The sequence below is a fragment of the Cupressus sempervirens genome, chromosome 6 (genome assembly GCF_028749045.1).
Source record: "Cupressus sempervirens isolate cs-2001-9-10 chromosome 6, ASM2874904v1, whole genome shotgun sequence".
NCBI lineage: Eukaryota > Viridiplantae > Streptophyta > Pinopsida > Cupressales > Cupressaceae > Cupressus > Cupressus sempervirens.
The window spans coordinates 430,515,291-430,541,745 of NC_143123.1; the positions used below are offsets into that span (position 1 = coordinate 430,515,291).

The 26,455-nt window shown below is 32.8% G+C and overlaps 1 protein-coding gene across 1 annotated transcript in view; it reads left to right on the forward strand.

The window, feature by feature from the left end:
* LOC149552882 (mRNA capping enzyme family protein) overlaps nt 1-23,260 on the forward strand; it is a 256,559-nt gene extending 233,299 nt beyond the window's left edge. Inside the window, exon 14 of the mRNA XM_089788424.1 lies at nt 23,124-23,260. Within this exon, the coding sequence (XP_089644550.1) occupies nt 23,124-23,177 (54 nt within the window). The 3' untranslated portion in view covers nt 23,178-23,260. The remainder of the gene's footprint in view (nt 1-23,123) is intronic.
* The last annotated feature ends 3,195 nt before the right edge of the window (nt 23,261-26,455 follow it).

The following is a 26,455-nucleotide window of genomic DNA, read 5'->3' on the forward strand; positions in this document are numbered from 1 at the left end:
GAACACAAATTATATAAAACATTAACAATAAAACTCATTTAAAACTAATTAATATTTTTTTAATTTATTTTCAAAATAAATAAATAAATAAATTTTATTTATTAATGTCAATAAGCATTCTTAATGGCAGAATGGGTGGAGTGGGATTGTGTGAGTGTGTTAATGTTAACTTTTATTCTTCTAGGTTAAATGTGACAACCATCTACATGTCAAAAGTTTAAATTTTATTATAAACATAATATATTTTTAAAAATAATTTAATAAATACCAAATAAAATATTTGTTTAAATAATAATATTTGAAGATATAATTCATCCATTTTTTTAGAAATTAAAATAAAAAAATTAAGTTAGTAAAAAACTAAATAAATGGAGGTAAAGGAAATATAAATAATTTTAGATGTAGTAAATTAAATTATTATTATCTTGTAGTGGATATCTATCGGCATTTCTTTAGATAGATTTGTTTAAGATATCTATACTAGTTTATTTTATAATTTTAGAAATTAATAACTTTTCGAATGGAGAAGCTATAATATAAAGGAAGACCAAATTTAGAAAGTCATAAGAATGCATATAATTTTTTCAAAACATAATCTCCTCAAAAGTACCAAAATTTTGGGATGCTTTTACTTGATAGATACACTAAATTCAAACACAAAAAATACAACTATATTAAAGAAGATAATTTTGTCAATCTTTTTACAATGTTTTCAAATGAACCTTAATTATCAAAATCACAATCTGCAAGAAGACACCCAACAATCACACAAATGAAACAAACATGAAGTAAATAAACTTTTTAGTCAAAAATTAAAAAGGTTCAAAACCTTACTTCAAATGCAAGAAACAATGTAAGAAGAAAAGATAACAACTTCAAACCTAAAATACTAGCTTTGAATTAGTTTATTTGTCTTCCAAAATCCCAAAAACTCTTCAACCTAATAGAATGAACCCCTAAATTGAAAACCTCGACTAATCTAAAGAAAAAGCTAAAATCTAGGACTTCAAATATACAACGATAAAAATAAATCAAATTCAACTAAAAAATCAAATAAAAATATATAATTCAACTTTAGTTAGTTAGTTAGTTTAACTTTATAATAAAAATAAAAGTCTAATTTATTAAATCAAGCGCAATTAAAATTAAATATCTTTAATTATATTTATATTTATATTTATATTATAATTAAAATATGCAACTTTAAACATATAAGTGAATATCAAAGTTCACTTAACTTAATTATGTATTTTAATTTAATTTTCATTAAATATTAAATTAATTTTGTTATTGATAAAAGAAGTTTACATAATTTTATTAATTATTGAGAATAATTGAAAGAATAAGGAAGAAAACCCCTAGTCTCACTTGGGATGCTTTTGTCATATCTACTTGAATGTAAATATGGCCCTTCTTTGTAAAGAGGACTTTGGGAAGGCATACCTTCCCTTACATATGATTGAAGTAGTAATACATATTGAATTACAATTGCCCATAGTTTGGGTCTTGGAGAAGCTTTACATTCTCTTACAAATTTATGAAACATTTTAATTATGTGAGTTCTTCCATCCTCTTCCTTGCTAAATGTCCTTCTGACATAACTAAGCTATGTTCCTGCATTCTTTATTTGACTAAGTTATTTGTTAGTACAATTTGTAATTTGTATATAGGATTTAATGAAATGAATTAAAATTTAATACTCTATAGTATTAGATGTTATCAATCATTGTTTAGCTTAACTGTTATGAAGTCATCATACCTTGATACTCTCTTCCCAATTTGCTCTCATCTAGTTTGAATTCTAAGCTTAAAACATTTATTTGTTAAAGCTTTTGTTTTCTCTTAGGATCAAGCTTAGACCTATTGTAAATGTTCAACATTGGATGTTTAAGATTTAAATCACAATAAAGGGGTATTGTAATACCCCTTGTAATAATGAAATTTAATATAAAATCATAATTTATCAACATTTGAAAAATTAATTAAATTGATTAAATATATGAATAATGAAATAACTAATTGAATATAAATAAGTCTATATATTCTAACCCAATAAATATATTAAATTATACTAGGGTCTGCTCAGCAAAGCCAAGGAAGATGGTTGGGTAACTACATTACCATTGGCGCACATTCGACTCCTCAAGATGACTGCATGATGCCCATTCTAAGGGTAGATAAATATGCGAACATGGAGGCTACAATTTCTACTAGCAATTCCTTCTCTACTCTGGATCTTGGTTATCGTGCTTCAACAAACGAAGCTAGGGTCCCAACAATTGCCATGGCTAAATGACAAGCTCATGAGCCTCTACTTGATAAGCAATATAAACGTCACCAAATTGAACTAAATGTTGAACATATATTCCCATCAGATAATTGGAAAGGACTAGCCAGAAATTAAAAACATTGGATTATTCCCACCCAAATTTTGATAGTTGTAATTGGGGCTAACTCTATGCCACTTGGGTGTGGTACAAATGATCAACTGCAATGATCCCACAATATTCCTAGGATTCGAAATTATACAAGATGCCCTACAAACCACCCTCAGAATTCCACACATCAATTAAATTTGAGGGCTGCAAAGGAAAATTTACAAACAATAATTATTAGTAATCCTCATTCAGATGGCTTGTGGGATCTATGCAACTTGCAAGGTATTTTTGCAAAATGGAGTAGTGAGAACCCTATTTGATCTCACCTCTTTGTTCATATGATCTTCATATTGGGAGAACAAGTAAGTATCACAAACCTTCTCAATAATACTCTCTTCATTAAATGTAAAAATATAGAACTAAAAAATGAACTGTTGTTCAAAAATCCTTTTTTTTAGAGGGACAATATGTCAAATTCCTTGAGTGGAAACCTAATTTTAATTCTCAAGCCTTAAATTCTGAAATTATCTTGAGATATGTCTCTTTCCAAAAATTTCCAGTGGAACTTATGGATGAAGGTATCTTTCGAAAGATTGGTGATTCCCTAGGGGGTTTCAAAGGAGTATTGGAGAATTATATGACCTCCTCAGAGGTTAAAATTCTAGTTGACATCAAATCTGAGGCAATATTTTTGGAACCCTTGAAAATTATCACAAATTATTCCATCTACTACTTGAAGCCTAGAATTCATATAGGCACTTGTGAAGGTAACTTGTGATGGGTAAAAATTGAAAAGAACCCTAAGTAACCATTCTTGAATATCAATTTATGAGGTAATTGTTGGAAAAAAGTTAGTCAATTGGCTAAAATAATGAATCCTTTGGAAGTCTATTCTCCTCAAATTTTGGCTCGTTCTAAAGAACCAGTTGATGCCCTTAGAAAGGAGATTGTAAATTAGCGCCATAAAAGTACTTCTTTGAAGGTTTCTCCTCCTCTTTCAACATTGAAAATTTCTTTTGACCCCAATATAGGAGGCTTTATTATTAGGGATAACTTACCTCTTGACAAGAAAGATAAGACTGCATGTCACCTCCAAAGTTCTCTAGAGATAAGGGGCCGATTAAGCAATCAAAAGATAAAGAAATTATATTTTCTAGGGAGCAAGTCAATGAGAAGCTCTCTCAGTCCTCCCTATCTACTAAAAGAGGTAAGAATAAGGGTCTCAATCTTGCACTGGATAGCCTTCCTTTACCTCTGAGCCCCTGTCCTAGTCATTTAGCTTAACAATCAAGAAAGAAAAAAATCATTAACAAACTAATTAAATTAGGGGGGGAGCTTACTCTCATGAGGACCTTTGCCTCAGTTTAATCAACATGGAAAATGAAGATAATATTAGAGGACTGGAGCAAAATCTAGAAGCCAAAGAGAATTTTTATATCAATAAGACCCCTCAAAAAAGAGGAAGGAAATCCCTCAATGTACTTAGGTCACAGGATGTAGAAGTTGTTGGTCAAACCAAACTCACTACATTATTTGATGCAGGGAAGGGGAAGATCCTTCCCACAGAATAACGAAGGGCATTACCTGGAATGTTAGGGGTCTAAATACCCCTAACAAACAACACTTATTAAAGTGTTGTCTCTCTCAATATAAACCTGATATTATTATGTTACAAGAAACAAGAATGAACCAAGATGAGCTAAATTCCCTAGAAAGGAAGCTAGGCTCAAAGAAAATTTATGGGAGCCCTGCCACCAGGGCCTTGGGAGGATTGGCTCTAATTTGGAATCCTAGATCAATCATGGTTACTCCTATGGGGAAGGATAGATTTTGAATGTCTGTCCTAGTCAATACACACAATCTCCAATTTTCTCTCTTCAACATATACGACCCAACTCCAACTAATGAAAAAAGAGCCCTCTAGTTAGATTTGGATCAACAATTACAATTTTCTCCCTTCCCATCCATTCTTAGGGGGGATTTTATGCCATTTTTTCTCCATCAAAAAAATGGGGGCTAGGGTGGCCTATAGAATAGTAGGAGCGTATTGCATTTAGGACCTGAGGACACCTCTAACTGGTTAAGGCATAGTTGGGGGAGAGCTAGATTGAGGGAAGGTTATACCCATGCATGTAGGGTGACCGTGGACATAGGCAAACTGGGCAGGGGCTGTATAGAGAGCTAACCCTAGCTTCCTTCTTGACCATATTAAGCAGCCAGAGGAATGAAAGCTTCCCCGCCGATGTATCGTTGCTAATGGTATGAGCTCAAAGAGCCCATAGAATAGTAGGGCAATAGATAGCTGAGCTCCCACCTCCTGCTATAGTGAAAGTAGCTCAAAGAGCTCAAGTAGAATAGCAACTCGGCATTTACCCTAACTAATCTACCTCAATTATCTATCTATATATAGGGGGGGTTATTTCTAGAGCCTCCCAAACAACTATGGAATTCAATAGTTGGGTGCAAAGAGAATCACTGCTAGAAATCAAATCCAAAGATAATGCTTTCACTTGGAACAACAAGACTTTAGCCAAATCGCTAAAAAATTGGACATATTCCTCATTTCTGACAACCTCCCAAGAGAAGTCTCTATCCTTATTTTTGAGATGCTACCCTTCTTAGGTTATGATCACTTTCTAGTGCTCCTTTAATTGATATGTGTAACATCCAAATTTTCCCGGTCTAAATTAACATCTAACATATGCATAGAATACGGTTATAACTTTGATTTCATAAGAAGGCAGTTACATCATTCATGTTCATGTGAAGAAGATTTACTGTTAAAGTCAGTTAAACAAAAATTTCTTAACTAAATACTTGAAATACCTTTTAATGAAATTACTTTAGAAATTGAAATCACATACCTCGAAAAAACTGAGACTAAAAATCATCTAAGTATGCTTTTGCAACCACTCAGGTTAGTGCACAAATACACTATAACAATTTCTCAACTCAACTGCTATCTCAAAAATCATTTGATGAATACCACTGAATACCAATATAACTTAAATTAGGGCATCACATATCATCTTACCAATTAGGGCATCAATTACCATTGGTTTATTTAGGGCTTCTGGTACCACTTACCACTTAGGGCTTTCGCGAACACGGATTCAATTTAGGGCTTTTGTGACAATAGATTTTATCTAGGGTTTTCGCGATGATGGATTCATTTTAGGGCTTTTGCAACCATGGATTCAACTAGGGTTTTTGATACCACAGATTCAGTTAGGGCTTTCAATACCACCATATCAATTAAGGTTCCAGCTGTCACTCAATCAATTAGGGCTTCGGATTTCTTTTCCTTCTGATTGCTTATCTATGACAATTTCTCAAGATTAGATAATTACTTATATTAAGTATTCATTTATATGAAGTAAAATGATGATAACAATGAAATACTTCAATTTAATCTTACCTTCTTATAAATAAAAATGATAATACCTGTTTTCGATAAACAATTATATAAATGGCTTATCTCTGTTTGACGCATATCCGACATCTTGAGAAAGGTGAAACATTGTCAGGGGTTTAACCACCCAACCTCAGACCACAATATATATCCCCACACAATCTCTAACAAGAAAGGCCCTCCCTACCTAGAATAGATAGGGGTCATCTTGCCATCCATTGGGCTTCCTGAAAATTTATGACTTGGAAGCAGGAGATCACAATAGTAGGGAAGTGCATGAGTTATTATTTAATTCATAGTAAATGATGAATATTGATATGACATAACTAATACTGAATCTTATTATTATAGATTCCTCTCTTTCACCTTGTCACCCTTCTACTTGGCTACACAGCCAGGTGAGTCCATGAGTTAGGAATTCTCAAATTAACTGGTTTTGTCAATTTTACATGCATTCAACCTTTCACAAACTATGATCTTAAAATTATGTTCTTTAAAGATCTCAAATTGATTATCTAATTGATTATCTCCACCTCTTCACCGTATTGCCTAAGGAGTTTTCCATGGTGTATGGAGTCTTGATAATGTTTTTAACTGTGTATGGTATAAATGAATGTATTACATTTCTAAGCCAGTTTTAATTGCTTACAGCTTCCATTGCATCTCTATCTCCTGTACGCATGATTGATTCAATCTTATGAAATAAGAATCATTTATGATTTAAGAACAGTTTTCCAAGAACTTGAAATCTTTTACTGCCCAACATGATTTAGTCTGTGATTATTATTAGTGCCAATATGTTGGTTTTGCTTAACATTTCTTTACCTCAACAAGCATCATTGATGATGCATTGGTGTCCTGATTTTCAAAATCTCCATTGCAAGCATATAACAGAAAGTATTTGGTTCAAAACTAAGATGGTTAATATTACATAAATTATCATGTCATGGATTACTTCAAACTACAGAATGAATCTATTTACTATCCCTTGGAAGAAACAAATATATCATGATATGGGTTCAGTACCTCTATCAACATACTATTGACGTTATACTAAGAAAGGTAGTAACAAGGAACCAACAGTGTATGAGTTATTAGAATTTAAACTAGCGAATAAAGAACATATAACATACTTGACTATTGGCAGATGTCTTACATGACCTCCACAATGAATCTTGGACAGAGCATTCTACTTGTGATTTTGGTTTGACCTTCCTACTAAGGTCCCATTGTTGGTGATGTTCTGCAGTAATCTAAACGTTCATGAATATAGACATGCCGGCTCCAGATCGACTCACAAGAACAAACTTCCCATGCTCTCCTTGGAGGAGCTACCATATCGTGCACAGGGACTAAACATGACCTTCCACAATGACAGAAATATATTAACGCAGGGACTACACTAGGAAACTCCATTGCAACGGCTACCGTTCAAACTAAGTCTTCTCCTCACTAAAAACACATAAGCAAAATACGAAAAGAAAAATGAAAGAAGTGTTACGGGTTTGTACACCAAGGTCCCAGTTATACAATCGAAGAAACCATTAAAAGAGATGCTTGGCTCTTCAAGTACCTAACAGTTACAAAGAAAACCATTCGAATTTCCCTCAACTCGATTTTTAAAAGGAAAAGAAAGGAGGAAGGAAAGGAAGAAAGAAAATAGGAAGTGTATAAGTTATAATAATTATTAAAATCTAATATGAATAAGCAACCATCACTTAATTGATTATTAAATTATATTGGAGCTAAAATGATTTTATATTTAGATGTACGAAATAAATAATTATTAAAATTAATATAATGAAAGATAAACCAAAAATCCTTTAAGATAAATTTTTAAGATACATTTTATATTTTATCCTAACTATTTTAATTAAATTATTAAATAATTCATAAAAGTCCCGCAGATGTATTCTGGCTAGGTCTTTTACCCATCTGCCCAGTGATGGTGATGCCCTACCTAATTCTTTTCTGACAATGCTTTCCCCCCTTTGACATGCTCCCTACAAGGAATTTCTCCATAATTTAATTATAAATTATATAATCATAAATAATCATAACAGTTAACCTTTCACCTTAATTCCATGAATTCACGATCAACGATCAACTAACATGTCATCTTCACTTGAAATCATAACGACCAACTATCTTACCATTTCGCCAGATTATATCAAATCAAACTGCCAACTGACTTCATGCAAACCTCAATGGCTATATTTCAAGCTAGGTCAAAAATTGGGATGTAACAATATGGAAGAAACCCTTACTAGAAAACCTTTGAAATTTGAGCTGATGTGGTTCAAAGACAAATCCTTGATTCCTACTCTGGAAAACTGGTGGACAACTACCAAAGTGAAAGGGTCCAAATTATACAAGATTGTATAAAAATTAAAAATCATTAAATAGAACCTTATTCAATGGAATAAAACTCACTTTGGTAACATTTTTTATTCCAAATGGGAAATTGAAGCAACGTTATAATCTACAAATAATTAAATTATGCAAAGATGCATTAACAAAGCCCTTTATTTAAAAGAAAAGGATCTAAGATCAAAACTAGAAGACATCTTGGCCAAGGAAGAATTGTATTGGAAGAAAAAATCTCGAGAAACTTGGTTTTGAGATGGAGATAGAAATGCCATAATTTTTCACAATAGTACTAAGCAAAGAAGGGTCATCAATAGAATAACTTCTACAAAAAATAATAATAATACAACATTGGACCATCCTATGGACATTGCTAAGGAGGTTGCCTCCTCCTTCAAAGACATGTTAAATAACCAGGAAGGCTCCCCATGGAACTCTCAAAATGATTTATTGAATAATATCCCTAAAATCATAACAGATGACCAAAATAAAGCTCTTATTCATAAATTTACAATAGAAGAGGTCACAACAACTTTTTTCGAAATAGCACTTGACAAATCTCTAAGACCAAATGGATTTCTGGCATGTTTCTTTTAGAAATCTTGGCACATAATGGGAGAAGAAATTACTGAAGCTTTGGATGTCTTTAGAAACTTGGGAGGGCTCCCTAAGGAGGTAAATCATACTTTCCTCACCCTAATTCCCAAAACTGATGCATCCAAAAGTTTCAAGGATTATAGGATAATAGCCCTTTGTAACACACTCTACAAGCTATTGACAAAAACTTTAGCTAATTGACTCATCACTCTTCTCCCAAAGCTAGTAAGTTGTAAAGAACAAATAGGGTTTGTTCTAGGAAGATCAATTCAAGATGGTATAATTATTTATCAAGAGGTAATTCATTCTTTTGGCCTAAATAATACCCCTACTATGGTGATCAAGTTAGATATTAGCAAAGCCTATGATAAAATTGATTGGAGATTCTTATGTGAGTGCCTCCAATATTTTGGGTTTTCCAAAAGATGGATAAATATGACCTTTAAATGCATTTCTACTCCTAAGTTTTTAGTCATCATTAATGGAACCCCAAAGGGCTTTTTTCCTTGTCTACGGGATTAAGACAAGGAGATCCTATCTCTCCCTCCCTCTTCATTATTATGTTTGAAACTCTAGGGTGTTCACTAAGAAACTATCAAACAATTAAAACCCTTAAAGGTCTTGATATTTCAAAAGATGCAAAAGCAACCACACGTCAACAATTTGTTGATGGCACCATGCTATATGGGGAGGCCAGTTGTAAGGAGGCAAAAGTCCTTAAAAAAAAATCAATGTTTACAAAAATGTTTCAAGGCAGGACATCAATTTGGCTAAATCAAAGGCCTTTTTCTTCAATACTTTTGAAACTATTGAGGGAAACATTAGTAAAATTTTGAATATTGCTAAAGGCTCTCTCCCATGCAAATACTTAGGTGTGTTCCTAGATACAAAACTGTAGAAAAAAAAATCCATTTGGGAAACCCTGTTAGAGTAAAAGACCTAACTTTAATTACTTTATTAAAATTGTCTTTTATCCTCTCTCAAGATTTCACCTTTATGCATAGTTGGTATTTAATAAATGTTTTCATTTATTAAATGGCTTTATCTCTTTATGAAATATATGATAGGATTGCATGGACCCCTTATCTCTTTAGGAGTGGATGATAAGGATTCCCTTATCACCTTATCCTCCTTAGAGATTGCATGATCTCCTTTATGTAGAGATCATGTCTCTTGTATTACACATCTTGAGAACTCATTTCTCATTCATGAGAACACTTATCATTTTCAGTCATGAATATATTCTTTCTATTTGGAGAGCAATATTTTCTTCTCTGCTTCATCTTCCTTGTAATAGGTATTTGCTTGCAAATTATTTCAAGGATCTATGAAGTTGTCTTCTTATCAACTTCTACATGGTATCAGAGCCATGGATCTACAACTTCTTATTCCTATTTGAATATTTTTGAAGCTTATGTACTGTTGAACAACGAATCTAGAAAATTATTTTGTTCTAGCGCTTTTACACTCTGTTTTAGTGCATTTAAATAATGTTGTAGCACATCCACACAATATTTTGGCACCTTTTTTTACATTTTGTAGTGCATTTACATTGTAAAATAACGTATTTTCATTTTAAAACAATTCATTTGCATTATCAAATAGCACATTTACATTTTGATTTGGTAGTCAAACTTCAATAACTTGGTCATCCGGACTCAAAATTGCATGCTAATTTTTTTGATTTGGGTTAGGAACTCCCAAATTTTCCAATTGTGGAATTAGTTTTGCATTTTGGTGAATGGATTTTTGAGGTATTAACAGTTTTTTTTATGACTGTACCTATTGAATCCTCATTTTTGCAACTTCCAAAGCTTTGTACGGGCTCATACAAACACATATTTAAGTTCTATTTTTTTTTTTAAAGTGCCTATCTATTTGAGATCTATCCAAATCTACTATCAAAAGATGGTCTTCTTTTAGCAAAAGAAATCACCTTCAAAAAGTGACCTTATTTGGCTTCTTTGGTACTTATCCTCTATTAGATCCTCTTGTGATCTAAGTGTTTTTTTGTGTGAATATGATATTTTTTCATATTGGAAGTTGTAATCATAACAAAAAATGGCCACTTTGCTTTTTTTTGCAACTAGAAAATTGTACCCGCACTCTATTATAAAGTGCCAAAAATTTGCATTTTGGGGGGTGACTTCTGATTTAGTGAAACTGGGGGGATGTGATCTTGTGTAAATCTAAATGCATTAACTCCTTTAAGTGTCTTAAGTCAATTGGGAAATCACAATTTGAACTCTTAATTCCACATAAATAAGTATACAATTAATTTTTTGGTTGGGTTAACTAGATTGTGGGGGAAGTTTCTTTCTTGCTTTTTGTAATTTACATCAAAAAACTCAAACTTCTTAACTTTTCAACCCTTTAAAAATAATGGCAGATTCATCTTTAGAGTCTCTTACTCCACAAATTATCATCTCTAGAAATATCATATGATAAGACTTCTAAGATCACAAGGGTTATGGTCCTATTTGGATGAGGTTTAACCTTAATTGACACATGCTTTTAAGGTCATACAACATAGGAACATGGATCAAGCTATGGGTTTTTTAATCTTTGCATGTCAGTGACAATCTACTCTTTCATCTGGATGGTTTTTTCACTCCTCGGTCTATATGGATAAATTTTGAGGGACTTTTTGGCACCATAAATGAGTTTAGAGCACTGCCGATTAAGGAAGAGTTGACTTTTCTTGTTCCTGATTCATTTCCCTCTATTGAGGATTTCTTGATGAAATTCAAATATATCATATCTATTTTACAAGGTTGTGGAAAGATCAAGAATGCATTTACCTTATTCTTTCATAGCTTCAAGGAAACTTTCAAATTTTCTCATCTACTTTTCACTCTATTATGGATGCTTTGGGTCCTAGATTCACCATGCCTACATTTGAGGTTTTTTTTTTTATCAGCTTACTAGAGAGCAATTCGAGATTACATAGTCAGACTCTCTAGTAGGATCAATGAATAAAGCATTGGTTGCTCAGTCATCTAAGGAGAGGTCAAAGAAAAAATTGAAGCCTAAGAAAGATTTTTCTAGAAGTGAGAATTTGTTTGATCCACCTTTGATGCCTACTTCAAAACAGTAATTCAATCCTAAACAAAGTAAATCTTCTAAGTTTGGTGAGTCTTTCTACAAGACTAAGAAGTTTACAGTTGATCCTTGCATTTTTTTGTGGCAAGAAAGGACATCTAGTTTCTAGGTGTTGGATATGGTTAGAGGTTTTGGAGGAAGTCATGCAACAACATCAAATCTTCCCACCTTAGCCTCCTTCCATAGGGAAAGGTCATGCCCTTCATGCATGAGCCTTACCTTTAGGGTCTTCTTGGATCATTGATTCTGGTGCTTCACACCATATGACATATTCACAAGATTTGGTCACCACCCTTTCCCATAATGATACTTCACATATTGCAGTTGGTGACTTAGCATAGCTCCCAGTTCTTGGTTTAGGTTCAGTTTCATTGGATGGTGGTTCTCTTCATTTTGGAGATCACAAGGCTAGCCTCCATCTCCACTTCTCCACCTCTGTCACTAACTGCCTACAAATTGTGGAGATCACAAAATTAACTATCATCTCCACTTCTCCACTTCTTCATTTCTCCACTTCTATTAGTAATTTGGTGCAAACTATGGAGATCACTAGATTAACTGTCATCTCCACTTCTCTACCTGTGCAACTAACTGTGTGCAAACTGTGGAGATCACAAGATTAACTTTCATCTCCACTTCTCCACCTGTGCAACTTCTCCACTCGAGAATGAGCACATGGTGTTCCATGTAATCATTATTTAGCACCATGTGGCACATTGGGATTGGTCCACATCATGCTAAGTCACCTCTAGCCATCTGCCAAGTGGTAGGTTTTGGTTGGTCAAAATTTCTTTACATATCCCACCAAGTCAATTGGGCTCCCTGTGCAGATATCTTCATTGTCAAAAGCCCTTAAGATTTGAAATTTGGTATGTTTTCACTTGAACATATAAACACTAATAAAACACTCAGCTTGATGAATGAGGGATAAATCCCTTGAACAATACTTTTATAATGTTGAAAATAGATAAGTAGCCTCTGGAAATGACTTCAAAAAGTGACCAAACTACATTCTCAGAAGTTAATGCTCTACATGGTGATAGTTGTTCCCATGGAGAATCCAAAGCAACAAATGGATATTTATTTGGATATTGGGGGGAGAATTTATTCACTTTCAAAGTTTCCCATTTAGCCATTTCTGCACATTTAAAAATATTGGTTCTCGAAATCTTTAAAAAAATGCATAATGTATGAGCTTCAAAAGGTTATCAAATGGAGAGCTAAGGGGCTATAAGTCGAACACATGGTAGATAAAATAGTAGAAAATCATGGAGTATCATTGGTTTTAGTTGCAGGTCAATAATTTGTGAGGTAAAAATTTATGAAGAGGGTGTTTAAAATTCTGCAAAATATGTCAACACTATATCAAAATAAAATTTATTTTAAATGGCCATAGGAAACCTATTAAATGGACTCATGAGGGGCTCAAAATGGATACCAAGATTTTCTCTAATGTCTAAAACACACTATTGAAGTAATTTCATTAATAGACTCAACTGGGTACAAGATATTAACCTTCAAAGTGGGGTATTCATATTTGTGACATAGTGCAAACAACAAACCAACATGAAACACCAGACTTTAAGGAATTGAAAACTACATCAAAACTAATCATGGAGACTTGAAATTTGAAATGTAGGATATTTTATAACAAATGTACACATCTCCAAAGAGATAAGTCATGAAACTCAATAGGGTCTGAGATATACTTATGCAAAGTAGGCATGTTCATTTTGTTCTACATTTGAGGCAAAAATGCAAACTAATGCCCTGAGTGGATGGATATACTAAATTAAAGGCAATAAGCTCTTGAAGCATATACTATGACGCAAAATGGCAACCGAACACATAGGCACAAAAAAATAATTATAGGGGCATTTTTAGCAAAGTTTTCAAAATGGTTTTCAATATCAATGTTGCAATTTTGAGTCCCAACACAATCTTCATCTTTTCTATTATTTTTCATTTGATTTTAAATGGACTCTCCATAATCTTCAAATATTTTTCCTTTATTTGGATTATAAGATCACACGTTTTTTTATATAAGGATTCTATTTATGTTGGTATATTTATAATATTATGTTGATGCTCCTTTCCTATCCTTTTCTTTAGCTCTATTATTGTTCTATTTGTATTATTTTCTTTGTGCAATTGTTGTAGTTATTCACATAATTTATTATGCACATTGTTGATTTAATTCACCATGTTGCTTAACACATTCATGTTTCTTTTGACTATTACTATAAATACTTATTGAACCTTATTTGTAATGTCATTAGAAGGTTGAGAGTCATTTTGAGTGTACTCTTCTTCCATTTTTTCTCCTTAAGTTATTAATCATGTGCCATCTCACTAGCTAGCTTGTCTATAATTTCATCATATAGTTTATTAATCCCTTTCTAGTGTGTTGTATCTACTGGAAAACCTGCTTCTTTCTTTTATTTGTCCTTGTTAAATTTACTAAGATCTATTGTTTTTACATAGTGATCTTTGGGAGGTTTATGCTTCTATATTGAAACATATGTTCATTTTTGTCTTGATCATTAGGATTTACAAAAATTTATCTCAATATGATATCCTTTCCTCTAGAGTCCTAAATATGCTTTATTTGTATAATTTCACCTTCTTCTAGATTGGCTATACATTGTTGTTATCTAATATGGTAATATTCTCATTTTTATTATATCCAGTATTTACTTCCACTGCTCTTCCTTCCTTTTTCATGTTATTTTCATCTATGTTGGTGCTCCTTGCTTCCCTTGGGAATTTTATTTTTACATTTGATGTTTGAAGAGAAATTTTATATGAAACATCCTCAAAATTATTCCTATAGTATTGATCATATAAATCTATACTATGGATAAATCCTTTAAAAGTTGTAGGAGTTAGGTTGTATAAGAACTATTTGTGATAATTTTGAGTGGAATGATTTCTTGTGTGTTTTCTCTTAAGTTAATTAAAATTTGAGTTCATTAAGTCTAAAACTTATTTTGATCTCTAATAATTCCCCCATCATATTTCCAATTGATTTAATTATCTCACTATGTAATAATTTACCACAAAAATATTTATTTCCACCCAAGTTGGTTCTAATTCAACATCTATATCTTTTTTATTAAGTTTTGATTTCTATTTTAACAAATTTTTTCAATAACCCTCAAAGAATCATGTTAGTCCGGATAAAAAAGTATTCCTAAACATTATATTCTTACAATGCACATATATGATATTTTCTTGTAAGAATAGTCATACCTGGTCTCCGAATGCCTCATGTGACCAATCAACTTTTTTTGTCATGGAAATTAGAGGTTTCACCATAAGGTGAACAAACCTAGATGTTTAGAATGGAACCAACATTCTTATTGTTAGGATTAATCACGGACAAAATTAACAATTACATGCAAATATAAACAATATCATAAAATAATAAATTGTATAGAAAAGAACACAAGACACAAAGATTTAACATTATTCACCCAATCCCTAGGCTACATCTACCAATGACAAGTCCAATATTATTATTATCTATTGATTACAATCTACAATCCCTTACAGCTCAATATTGCCACAAGAAGCTACAATATCAGCATGCATTATAAAATCCCTAACCTTAAGCCATTTTATACATGCTTTTGTCACTTACAAAATTAGGGCTAGAATAAGTTGTCCAATACAAAAATATTAGCCAACGCCTTTTACAATAGTAGAGTCATTTTTGGCTTCAGGGTCCCTACCCCTGAAAACCCTCTTGGGGGTGTTTCCCCTTGACTCCACCTTGTACTATGATAGGGAGCACACTTGGGGCACTACCCTGGGACTCCATAAGACCCCATCTTCGGGGCACTGCCCCCAAACCCCTGTAGAAATAATCTGGGGGGAACATCACTGAATAAACCTCTGAATTTGATTAGGCTCCACATCACAACACTTATGTATGTTTATTTCTTATACTTTTCTTGTAGGTGCTTCTTGTTTCTACAATGAAAGAGTATCTACCTCTATTATTTCCTCTTTTTTGTTGAATGAAACTCTTTTCTAATAAGAGCTCTTATCTGAATTATTTGGAGTGTCTAGTAAGGGTTTGTTTTTGTGTATGTGAAACTCTATCTTTTATTCTTTATTTCTTTTTTTATCGATATTGAATCATTTGTGGGAGTGTTTTCGTAGATAGAATTAGCAACTTGAACATGGGAATTGATTTTTTTTTCTTGCATCAAATTTTGAAACCCTACCTGTTGTACTTATCATAATTGAGTTTTTACTAGTGGTCGAGGCATACCTTTTACCACTTTCTTTACCTGTCATGTGTGACTTCTTTTTGGTGCATTTGTCTTGCACTAATTTCCACTCATTTTTTGAGAAACTTTTTTGCCATGGGGTTTTTGGGGTTATTTCTTTGTGAATCATTTTTAGTGATTGGTGGCTTCTTCTTTAGGAATCCACCAATCATTGAAGAGTGACAAAAAATTGAGGGAGGATACACTCAAGAGTGCAGTGAAATAGAAGATTTTCACATAGCATGAAGAAAAAAGAAGTATAAATTTTATTTTTAATAGACATAATTTAGAATATAAATTATTAATAACTATGCAAATTAGTTTGTAAAATACATCCCATTCAAACAATTTTTAAATCATGTAGTTATAATATTGCATAAGAGGTCTTCTCTCATGTAATTCATCATGTAATGGCCACAAGTTTGAGATTTCAAATACTATCTCAATTACCAATAAAAGATAATTTTTTTAAATGAATAAAAAAAATTAATATACAAACTTCAATTTTTTATTCAAACTTAATTTTCAAATCGGCCCACTTGCACATGATCAAGCCAAGGGATCCTTTATAATCTTAGTTACTTTTATGCAAAACTTATATGGATTTTTAATATAAATTCAAAATGACCCTTCCTAGATATGAAATGTATATGTAAGCCATTTGTCTAGCCAATAATTAATTGTGATTCTAGTTTTAGTGTGAAAAATAATAATATTTAAAGATTTAATATTAAAGATGAAGTAAGACATGTTTTATAATAAATTGTATGCATAAAAAGTGGAGACTTCTATAGACCATTATACTTGATAATACCCATGATGAAGAACATCATAGGAGGTGGCATATAGCTTCCTATCTATGACATGCAAAAGCTATGAGATTATGGCTCTCAAATGAACCTAGTTTAAGCAACTCTTGCAATGTGCACCATAAAATGAAAGATTCAAAGAGTAAAGGCAAGAATGCCAATATCCAAGAATCAAGAGAATGAAATAAAAATGCAAGATATAAGCCAAGATGTGCAAATGAAAAATCAAGCTAACAAAAATGATAGGATTATAGATCCTCCTAGTTAAATTGTGAGTTAAGCTAGTGCATAAAGAAAATCTGAGCTAGAAAGTATGCAATGATGCAAGTGAAATGGATACAAAGATAAAAATGCAAGAATGACCTAATGCAAGTAGAATGCTCCAAATGCTTCAAGTACTCCAAATTTCTAAGAAAAACCTGTAGCATAATATTAGTGTGAGAGTGTAAGAGATGCAAGAGTAAGGAGAGAGACTACTTTTAAAGAGAAATGGATGGTAGAGACTAAGAGGCAAAATCAAGGGTGGAGAATGAGTCTTAGTTGATCCATGTGCACAAGAATCTTGTCTAAGCAAGACCAATGGTAATTTTTAAGAGATAGAAGATGTGTGCCAGAGAATTAAAGTTATTTTGAAATAAAATATTTCTCTCACTTAGAAATGCGTTCCCCTTGTGTGTATATAAAAATGTCTTTTCTTTTATTTTTAAAATATGAAATTGCCTTTCTATGTGCACACTTAGGAATAAAGGGACTTTGGGAGATTTATTTAATTAAAATGGGACAAGTTCTTGTTAGAATATTTAGAATAACCAAGAGGGAGGATGAATCATTTATCCAAGGTCCAAATGTATTAATTGAACAAACAATTACTTAAACGACTTCAGAGCTTATCACTCAATAACTCGGTCTCTATAATCAACTTTTAGTAACATCAACTAGTTTTCCACTGTCCTAAATATAATAGACTTGCACAATATAAATATTAATTAGTAAATCACCATAAATAACATCGACACAAGTTTGACACTATGATTTAACGTGGAAACCTAATTTGGGAAAAAATCACCAATAACATGTCACCAATATTTCACTTTTCTAAAGTGAGCTCTGTTAGGAGCCAATCCTATTAAAGGTTACAAAACACACTATTAAATGTGATCTTGTTAAAGTATGTGATCACCATGTTAGGAGTGGTCTTGTTAGAGGACTTTAGAACATTACATTAGAATGTCACCCTGGTAAAGGATTTGCATATGACTATTAGGTCAACCTTCATTAAAGGATTTCAAATAGTATTTATAATGATTAGAAAGTAATAGTAGGTTTTGATTTATGAAGTACAACTTACTTTGCCTATATAGATCTCAATTTGGCTCATAAGTTGATTCACTTTCTGGCCTCCATTTTTATCTCAATTTCAGATTCACTTAGCAACCCTTCAAGAAATCACTCTCCTTCTCTTCTCAACTCTTCTCAGCCTTTTGCTCGAAGTCGCTAGTCAATAACATCAGCAACTGCTCCAACTTTTAACAACACTATGGAACTCTCTTGAAAATTTTCCCTTGTACCTCCTAAAATAGGTAATTTTGATCTTTTACTGCTTAAAAATCATTGTAGATCTTAGGGTTTATGATTATATCCACCATATACAATGAATCTGATCATCATCCTGATCATCATCCTGTTTATCCTCTTCTTTTCTAGAAACTTCTCTTGGAATCCATACCTTAGGTCATTTAGCTAATCATCTTCTAGCATTAAATGATCCAACTCATCAATCCGTATCTTAAACATGCTTTCCATATCCCAAGAAATCAACTTAGTTGGTTGGAAGTTTGATTTCACATAAATTGTTAAAATATTATTCCTCGACCAACACTATGTTCTCACACTCAGTCATCACTAGGTTATTTGGTTTCTATTAAATTTCTTCCTCGATACATAAACTATCACTCGTTTGATATTGATGCTTGGTCAAAACTATTTTTGCGTGACTTTTTTTGGCACTCAATCGACACAAGCATCGCTCAGCATATACTTTGAGTTTATTAATCTGTTGCTTTTGATTCTTGGTCATGCCTATGCATTTGATCTATTTTTTTATCACATCTTCAAGCCTTTAACATTACTATCTTCTCTACTTTCAACATGATTTAAAAAATCACTTTATCTCATTAAAGTCCAACTAATCAAGTGTCCATTTATAGTTTCCTCTTCATAACTCAACCTTTCCTCTAGATAATTTTGTTATGACTAACTTCCCAAATACCCTTCATCCTTCAAATAGATATGACACTTAGATTAGATAGAAAACTATCTCATCAATAGGTTTGTCATCAATGAGAAAATAAAAATTATTCCAATTGTAGTTTCCAATAGTTCTTTCAATTAAATAAAAGACTTATGATAAGGTGGTCAAACTATAGGTTATAATTGAATAAATAATAAAGTGATGATTTGATCAAAGGTAAGTGATAGATAAATTATGAAAAAAATGTAGAAAAGGGGATCATAGTCAAGAGGACCATTTTTTGGTGATTATCTTTGTCGCTCTTTGACTAAGGTGTGATTGATCTAGGAAAACATTATGTGAAAGAATGAATATGTCAAGGTAACAGGTGATAGAGAGATCTGACTTTGAAAAACAAAGCATAGAGAGATAGATGATCCTGAATGCACAATTGATAAGTTGTGTGATTGATAATTAGGGGAGATAGATAAGACAATATCAATACCCAAGATGAGAACTAATATGTACAAGGAAAGTAGCCAAAAGAAAATAGATAGATCAAGTTAAGATAAATCAAAACCCGAGATGAGTATTAACATGTCCAAAGAAGATAGATTAGACTAATCATTTAGAGTATTCCTACCCCCTCAAGATAGAAATCAAAATGAAGTAGAGGAGATGAAGAAATAAGATATATTTGATCGAATCAAGATAAGATAAATTCCAAGATGACAGATACAAGATTAAGACCAAAGGTTGACCACCAAGCAGTAAAGATATGCGCTAGTTTTTATTAAGGTTGACTAGAAAGATAAAGCACAAATGTTAGGTCAAAATGGTAATAAAAATAAAATGAGATGAATGAATGAGAAAAGAGGTGAAGAGAGTATAAATTATGAAGAAATGGAGGATAGATGAATGCATTTTGAAATATTTGAAGATTAAGCCTCAAAAAGTTAGTCAATTGCACATAAGAAAGTAGGATTTGAAATCATGATTTTGACCATCAAGATGAATCAAAATTTTGATTTTGATCTTGAAATGGATCAAGGATGTTGAAATTAGGTAAGGGTTCTATTTTTGTGGAAATTTGAGGAGGTCAAAACTTAGGTCAAGAATAGGTCAAAAGGGTATATAAGGGGCCCAATGGGTCATTTTAAAATCACTGTTCTTATTTGTTATCTTAGATTTTAGAGCATAAAGAGAGTGAACCATGGTAGAAATAAGGTTTCCATTTGAGAAGCACTAATTTGAGCTGAGCTGACAACACAACCGACCTCAGCAATATGCTACCTTAATAAGTAACTAACATTTGAGCTTCATATTTTAGTCATTTTGAATATTTTTTCATGTTTTTGCAGTTCTAGGTAGTTTTTGTCAAAATGTCATACGATACTAGTAAAGTATCATATCACTATTATGTATAAGTATCGTACGATAATTTTGATTTTTTAGAGTATTTTCCAATAGTGATATAGAGTATTGTATCAGGTATACACATTTATCATATGAGCTTGGATGAAGTATTGTATCATCACCAAGCATCATATCAATATAGAAGAAAGTATCATATGATACTTGTTCAAACAATAATGAAGTGCACTTAGAATTTTCATCATTTCACATCATCATGACTTAATTGATTTCTCTTGTAGCTAAGTAGAGATATCCTTAGTTTTACTATGATTCTCATCTAATAGGTACTAATATGTTTGTGTGTTTTTTTGATTCAAGAGACATTTCCAAACCTATCCATTTGGGCACATGAGGTGGTAGGGTTATGACTTATTCCTTTATTAGAACTTGCATAGAGGGTTATACAAAGAGAAATGGGCTTTGGCAAGTTACTTTAGTTGCCGGCAACCATGGCCTCTTGATAGCCTTAGCTAAGCAACGGCACAATGAACATAATACCTTATATCTACCAATGGGAAAGGATACCATTATGCTCGAGGATGTGTACATGATCCTTTGGATTCTATGTTTTGGAGAGCCAATGACTATCACTAATCAATTTTTAGTTTTCAATTGTACTTAGATTTGTTGATATCAACTCCGATGGGAAAATTTTATGTTCCACGTATACTTTAATTAGTCTTTGGAGGATGGTAGAGTGTATTATAGGCACTTCTCTTAGATGTTACTATATTGGATAGATACATTAGATGGGAGAAGATGATAGAGTACTACAAGGATTAGCATGTGGTAGCATGTATCATGTGCTCTTTGATAGGATAGGGATTGATTACTGATAGGAGATAGAGAGGATTCCCATGTGGATGGGGGAGATTGGTTATGAGCTTGATTGGCAGGCCACAATGGATGGTTTGGGGACCCTCGCTCTTGATAGACATGTATCATGAGTTACACAATATTGTCTACAAGAAGGCAAAGAGTTGAGATTTTGATGTCATATAAGCATAGGTGTGGGCCTAAAAATTACATCAATGTGGTGCAATCTAGGGTGCAGTCGAGAGAAAGGGAGAGACCCTTTATATAGGTATTTAGGGTTCATATCATATCCCCATAGTGTATATACTTCATATTATAGGAGACTATTGGATGGATTAGAATATTTTGAGTGGAAGCCCTATGTTAATTGTGAGGATTGGGTAGAGGATAGAGATGAGGTGACCTATATGTTTTACAATAGGCCTTTTCTAGGGAGACACCTAGGAGTGGCTGAGAGACTCATTATTAGCAGAGTATGGTGATAGTTTGCTAGGAGGCAACAAATGTCTACTGAGATGACTACATATGCCATGTATAGAGATGAGCAAGATCAGGGGTGGTTTTCAATGTTGAGCTATGCAACATGCTTTTAGGAGACATGAGAGTTACAACCAATGGTCCAGGATCTACTAATGAGGGTGACAGATGTAGGGGCCTCAATTGATGATATGAGAGAGATGAGGAGATGTCCCTTTTTGAGGTCCATTGCCCCACATGTAGTGGGGGTGAGGTATATGGTGGAGATGATGGAGGGGAGAAAGGAGATGGTGGAGATCAAGGGAGAGGAGTTCAAAGATGAGATAGGCCTAGTGGATCCAGGAGAGAGGCTCCATCTAGCATGCAAGCTACCACTCAATCTTGGAGTAGGGTAAGGGTAAATGAGGATAAGAGATTTATTAGCAAGTCTCAAGTGGATAGGGAGAGGGACAGGGTCCATAGATAGGAAAAACATGTTCCAGCAAGAGGAGAGGATGAAGGATACCAAAGGATCAAAGCACTGGAGGCAAATCTCCAATAGGCGAGGACCATCATATCTATGAGAGATTAGTAGTTAGTAAACATGAGAGTCAACTTAGGTGAGGGAGAGAGTGCTACATGAAGATCTAGCTAGGGAACAATAGGATGTAGAGAGGCATAAGGCTAGAAAAACCTACTATTTTGGTGCATATATAGCAATAGTACCTTTAGAGAAGTAGTTGTCTTTCTACTTTTAGAGAGAAGGGCGATCAGAGGGAGCAACACAACCATCAAATAAGACCCAACCTCCTCCACCTCCACCACCCACACAAAAGGTAGAAATCCAAATATGGTGTGTAGCTATGACTCTATAGTTTTGATATACTGATGTATCATTTGAGACATTGATCTAAATTTTGTAGTCATTTTGTATTGACACTTGATATTCTAGACCATTTATATGAGATAATGATTTGAGTTTTGGAATTGTTGTGTACTTGTCTCTTTTCATGCTCATGTGATGGATAGATGTATCTTTCTTTTTTTAGTACTTGTGTTTATGTACTCATGTGATCTTGATATGATGTGCTCATGTTCATTCTCATTATTTTAGATGCTCATGTTGATATGTTATATGCTCTTATATGTATTGATAGCTCTCATGTATATGTAGCTCTATGTTATGATATGAACTGATGATTTGAGAATTTAGCAATTTGACAAATTATATATGATGATAGGATTAACCCCTTGTGGTGATAGGAAAAGAAGAATAAAGATGAGATGAAAAGATTAAAAATGAAGATGAAGACATGATCGAGAAGAATCAAGAATATGAAAGCACTTGACCAAGACACCCCTAAAAGTTGAAGAAGATTATCTTGACACTCAAATGAAAACTAAGCTAAAATGAAACCTAATTTGCAAACTGGCATGTGAAGGTGCAATTACAATGGTTATATAAGTAGGTCCTAGTTTATATCATCGAGCCTTATTAGGTACATCATAAGATCATATAGTTATCACTAGTATAAACTATGAGGATAGGAATATGATCTAATATATTGGATAGGAATGTTGGAATCTGTATCGTCTTAAGATGGAAGACCTTCCATGTTAAGAGTGTTTAGCCCTTCGAGTAAGTGGTACAAGAACATGTCAAGTGCCTTAAATAGGTCTTTTCATGGATTTGGCTATTTTCCCCCTATTTTGCTTCTCTCTCTCTCTCTCTCTCTCTCTCTCTCTCTCTCTCTCTCTCTCTCTCTCTCTCTCTCTCTCTCTCTCTCTCTCTCTCTCTCTCTCTCTCTCTCGATTCATCCTACATTGAGGTTAGCATTTTTATTTTATTCATTCAATGTTTCAAGTACTTACTTTCTATACTAGATTATGGGATTTTCTCCTTTCTTCATATTCTCCATCATTTGATTCATTTGTGCATTGATCACTTCTTTGTGATTGATCAATTTGGATCATTCCTTTTGGAAATTTGGGTTAAGGATAGATCCTATATTCCCCCTTTACACACATTTCTTTCAATTTTTCTATATTTTCCTCTATTCAATAAGGTGAACACATATACACTTCTTCACCTTATTCATTTTGGTGAACCTGACACTCTTACCATCTTTTCTTTTGTGGAATTAGATGCCCTATTGTATTTTGCAGTATTAAATTTCATTTCATATTTGTTAGGTCTTTTCTTAAATCAAGATTTGATTTAGTTTATGCTCTTACATTTTAAAATTCAAAAATATGAAAAAAATTGCAAAATCTCTTTCAAAATACAAAAATATTCATGCTTTATGTTTTCTTAATTTAGTTCATCTGCATTGTTTTGGTTTATGAGCTTTATTACTTCTAGTCCTACTTCTAATCTTCTGGTTAGAAAAATTCGTAGAATTATGGGTATCTTTGAGTCTAAGTCTTCTTCTCCTTTCCTTAGGATCCCAAATGAGAATTTTGATTCTTTTTTATTCTAATCCTATTATGGAGAAAAAATCTCACACATCTCATGATGAGGATGATGCTTTAAGAGTTCCTCCTAAACAAGTCCAAAAAAATTCAACTAAACTTGATAAAATGGGTAATTGGCTTACTCAAGAAACCCATAATCAAGATTATATTCAAGCTATAAAGGCTCTTAAGAAAGTTCTTAGTGATAGTAATAAAGATGTTAATCTCTTGTGTAGTATTACTTACCTTATGCATTCTAATGTTAAAACTTTAGCTCAAGAAGCTCAAGATTTAGGGTTGTTTCCTCCTGTCACTATTGTAGAACCTTCTTCTATTTCTTTACCTAGTGTTTCTACCTATACTCCTTGTTTGTTGACTATGAGGGTTCCCTCTATGAGTTTTCCTCCAGTGTTCCTTCCTATATCACAACATTCTTATCATAATGTTACTTTTACTAATTATTCCAGTCCTCTACCAATTGTAGTTTCTAGTGTTCCTCCATTTGTTTCTTCCATTCCTATAGCTTCATACACTTTACCTAGTGTTTCTAATGTTCCTAGTTCTCCTATTTCCTCTAATGATTGAACACTTATCAGTTTGGCTCACACTGTGTCATCTTTACTACAACAACTTGCATCCTTGACTCAAAACAAGTTTAGTATTCCTACTTGTGACATGGGAAGTGCTTTGTCTCAAGATATCATTTGTACTCTTGTTCCTTAGAAAGATGATATACCTTGTCTTGATAATTACAATGGTAAGGGAGACCATGTTCATCATGTTAAAACATTTCAAATCCTTTGTAGTGATTATGCTCATGATCATAGGATTTTAGCCAAGTTGTTTTCTTGAACTTTTTGTGACAAGGCTTTACAATGGTTTTGTTCAGTTACTCCTTATTCTATTAATTCATTTCCACAACTTACTAATGCTTTTATTCAAAAATTTCAAAACAACATTGACCCGCAAGTGTCTTTGACTGATTTGATGCATTGTAAACAAAATTCTAAGAAAATTTGACTGAATTTATTGGTAGATTTAAGAATTTATATGCTCAGATTTCCCATCTTGTTCTTGATATTGATATTCAACATATGTTTATTTCAAATTTGCAAAAGGATATTAGAGATAAGATTCTGCTTATTGAATTTACCTCTTTTCAATAGCTTTGTGCAATGCTTCATCATTATCAATTACAAGTAAGCCAATTTGAGAGCACTACTCCAATGGCTCATGTTCCTATTGATAAAAGTGATGTTGATCCTAATCCAAATAAAGTTCAAAAATTTAACAACTATGTCAAGATATAAAAACAAGCAAATGTAGTTGCTAATCAAGTTGTTGCATCTCACAATGCCACTTCTGCATCCACTTCGTTTTGATTAAATTGTACCTTCACTTCTCTTTCTAAATCTTTACATTCTATTACGAATAGGTTGTTAACTGCTAATATGATTACTTTACCTCCTATTCAACCTCTTATACCTACTACAATGGTGTCTAAATCTTTTGATTCTAAATATTTTTTCCAATATCATCGTCAAAATGGTCATCATGATACTGAGAAATGTTATTCTTTAAACCATAAGGTTCAAGATTTAATTGATTCTAATGCTTTATTTGTTGATAATTTTGATGGTAGTGAGAATCAGTTTGTTTCTTGTCCTAGTCAAAATATGCAAATCTATATGAATCCTTTACCTACACATGATACTAATATTATTGCTCAGCCATCTTCTATGGATATTGTGTATGATTCAAAGACAGATGATCTTAATCATGTTGTTAATCAAGTGGAGCATGTTGTTCATTTTGTATCTCCACCTCAAGTTTCAGCTCAACCTCAACTGAAACCTAAGCCTAAATTGAAGCCTCAACCTAAACCTTGACAACAACCTAAGAATAAAAGACCTTGGAAAATTTTGATTACCTTTGATGATTCTGAGACTATTAAAGCTCCCAACAGTCCCCTTTATATTTATGCTAGGATTTCTTAGATACCTACTCGTGGTTGTCTTGTTGATACTACATCCTTAGTCAATGTTACTACCGAAGAAAATATTTTTATGAAAATATTACAATGTGATTTTTATAATACATTGGATGTGTGGATTCAAACTTGTAATGGTTTTCTTTATCCA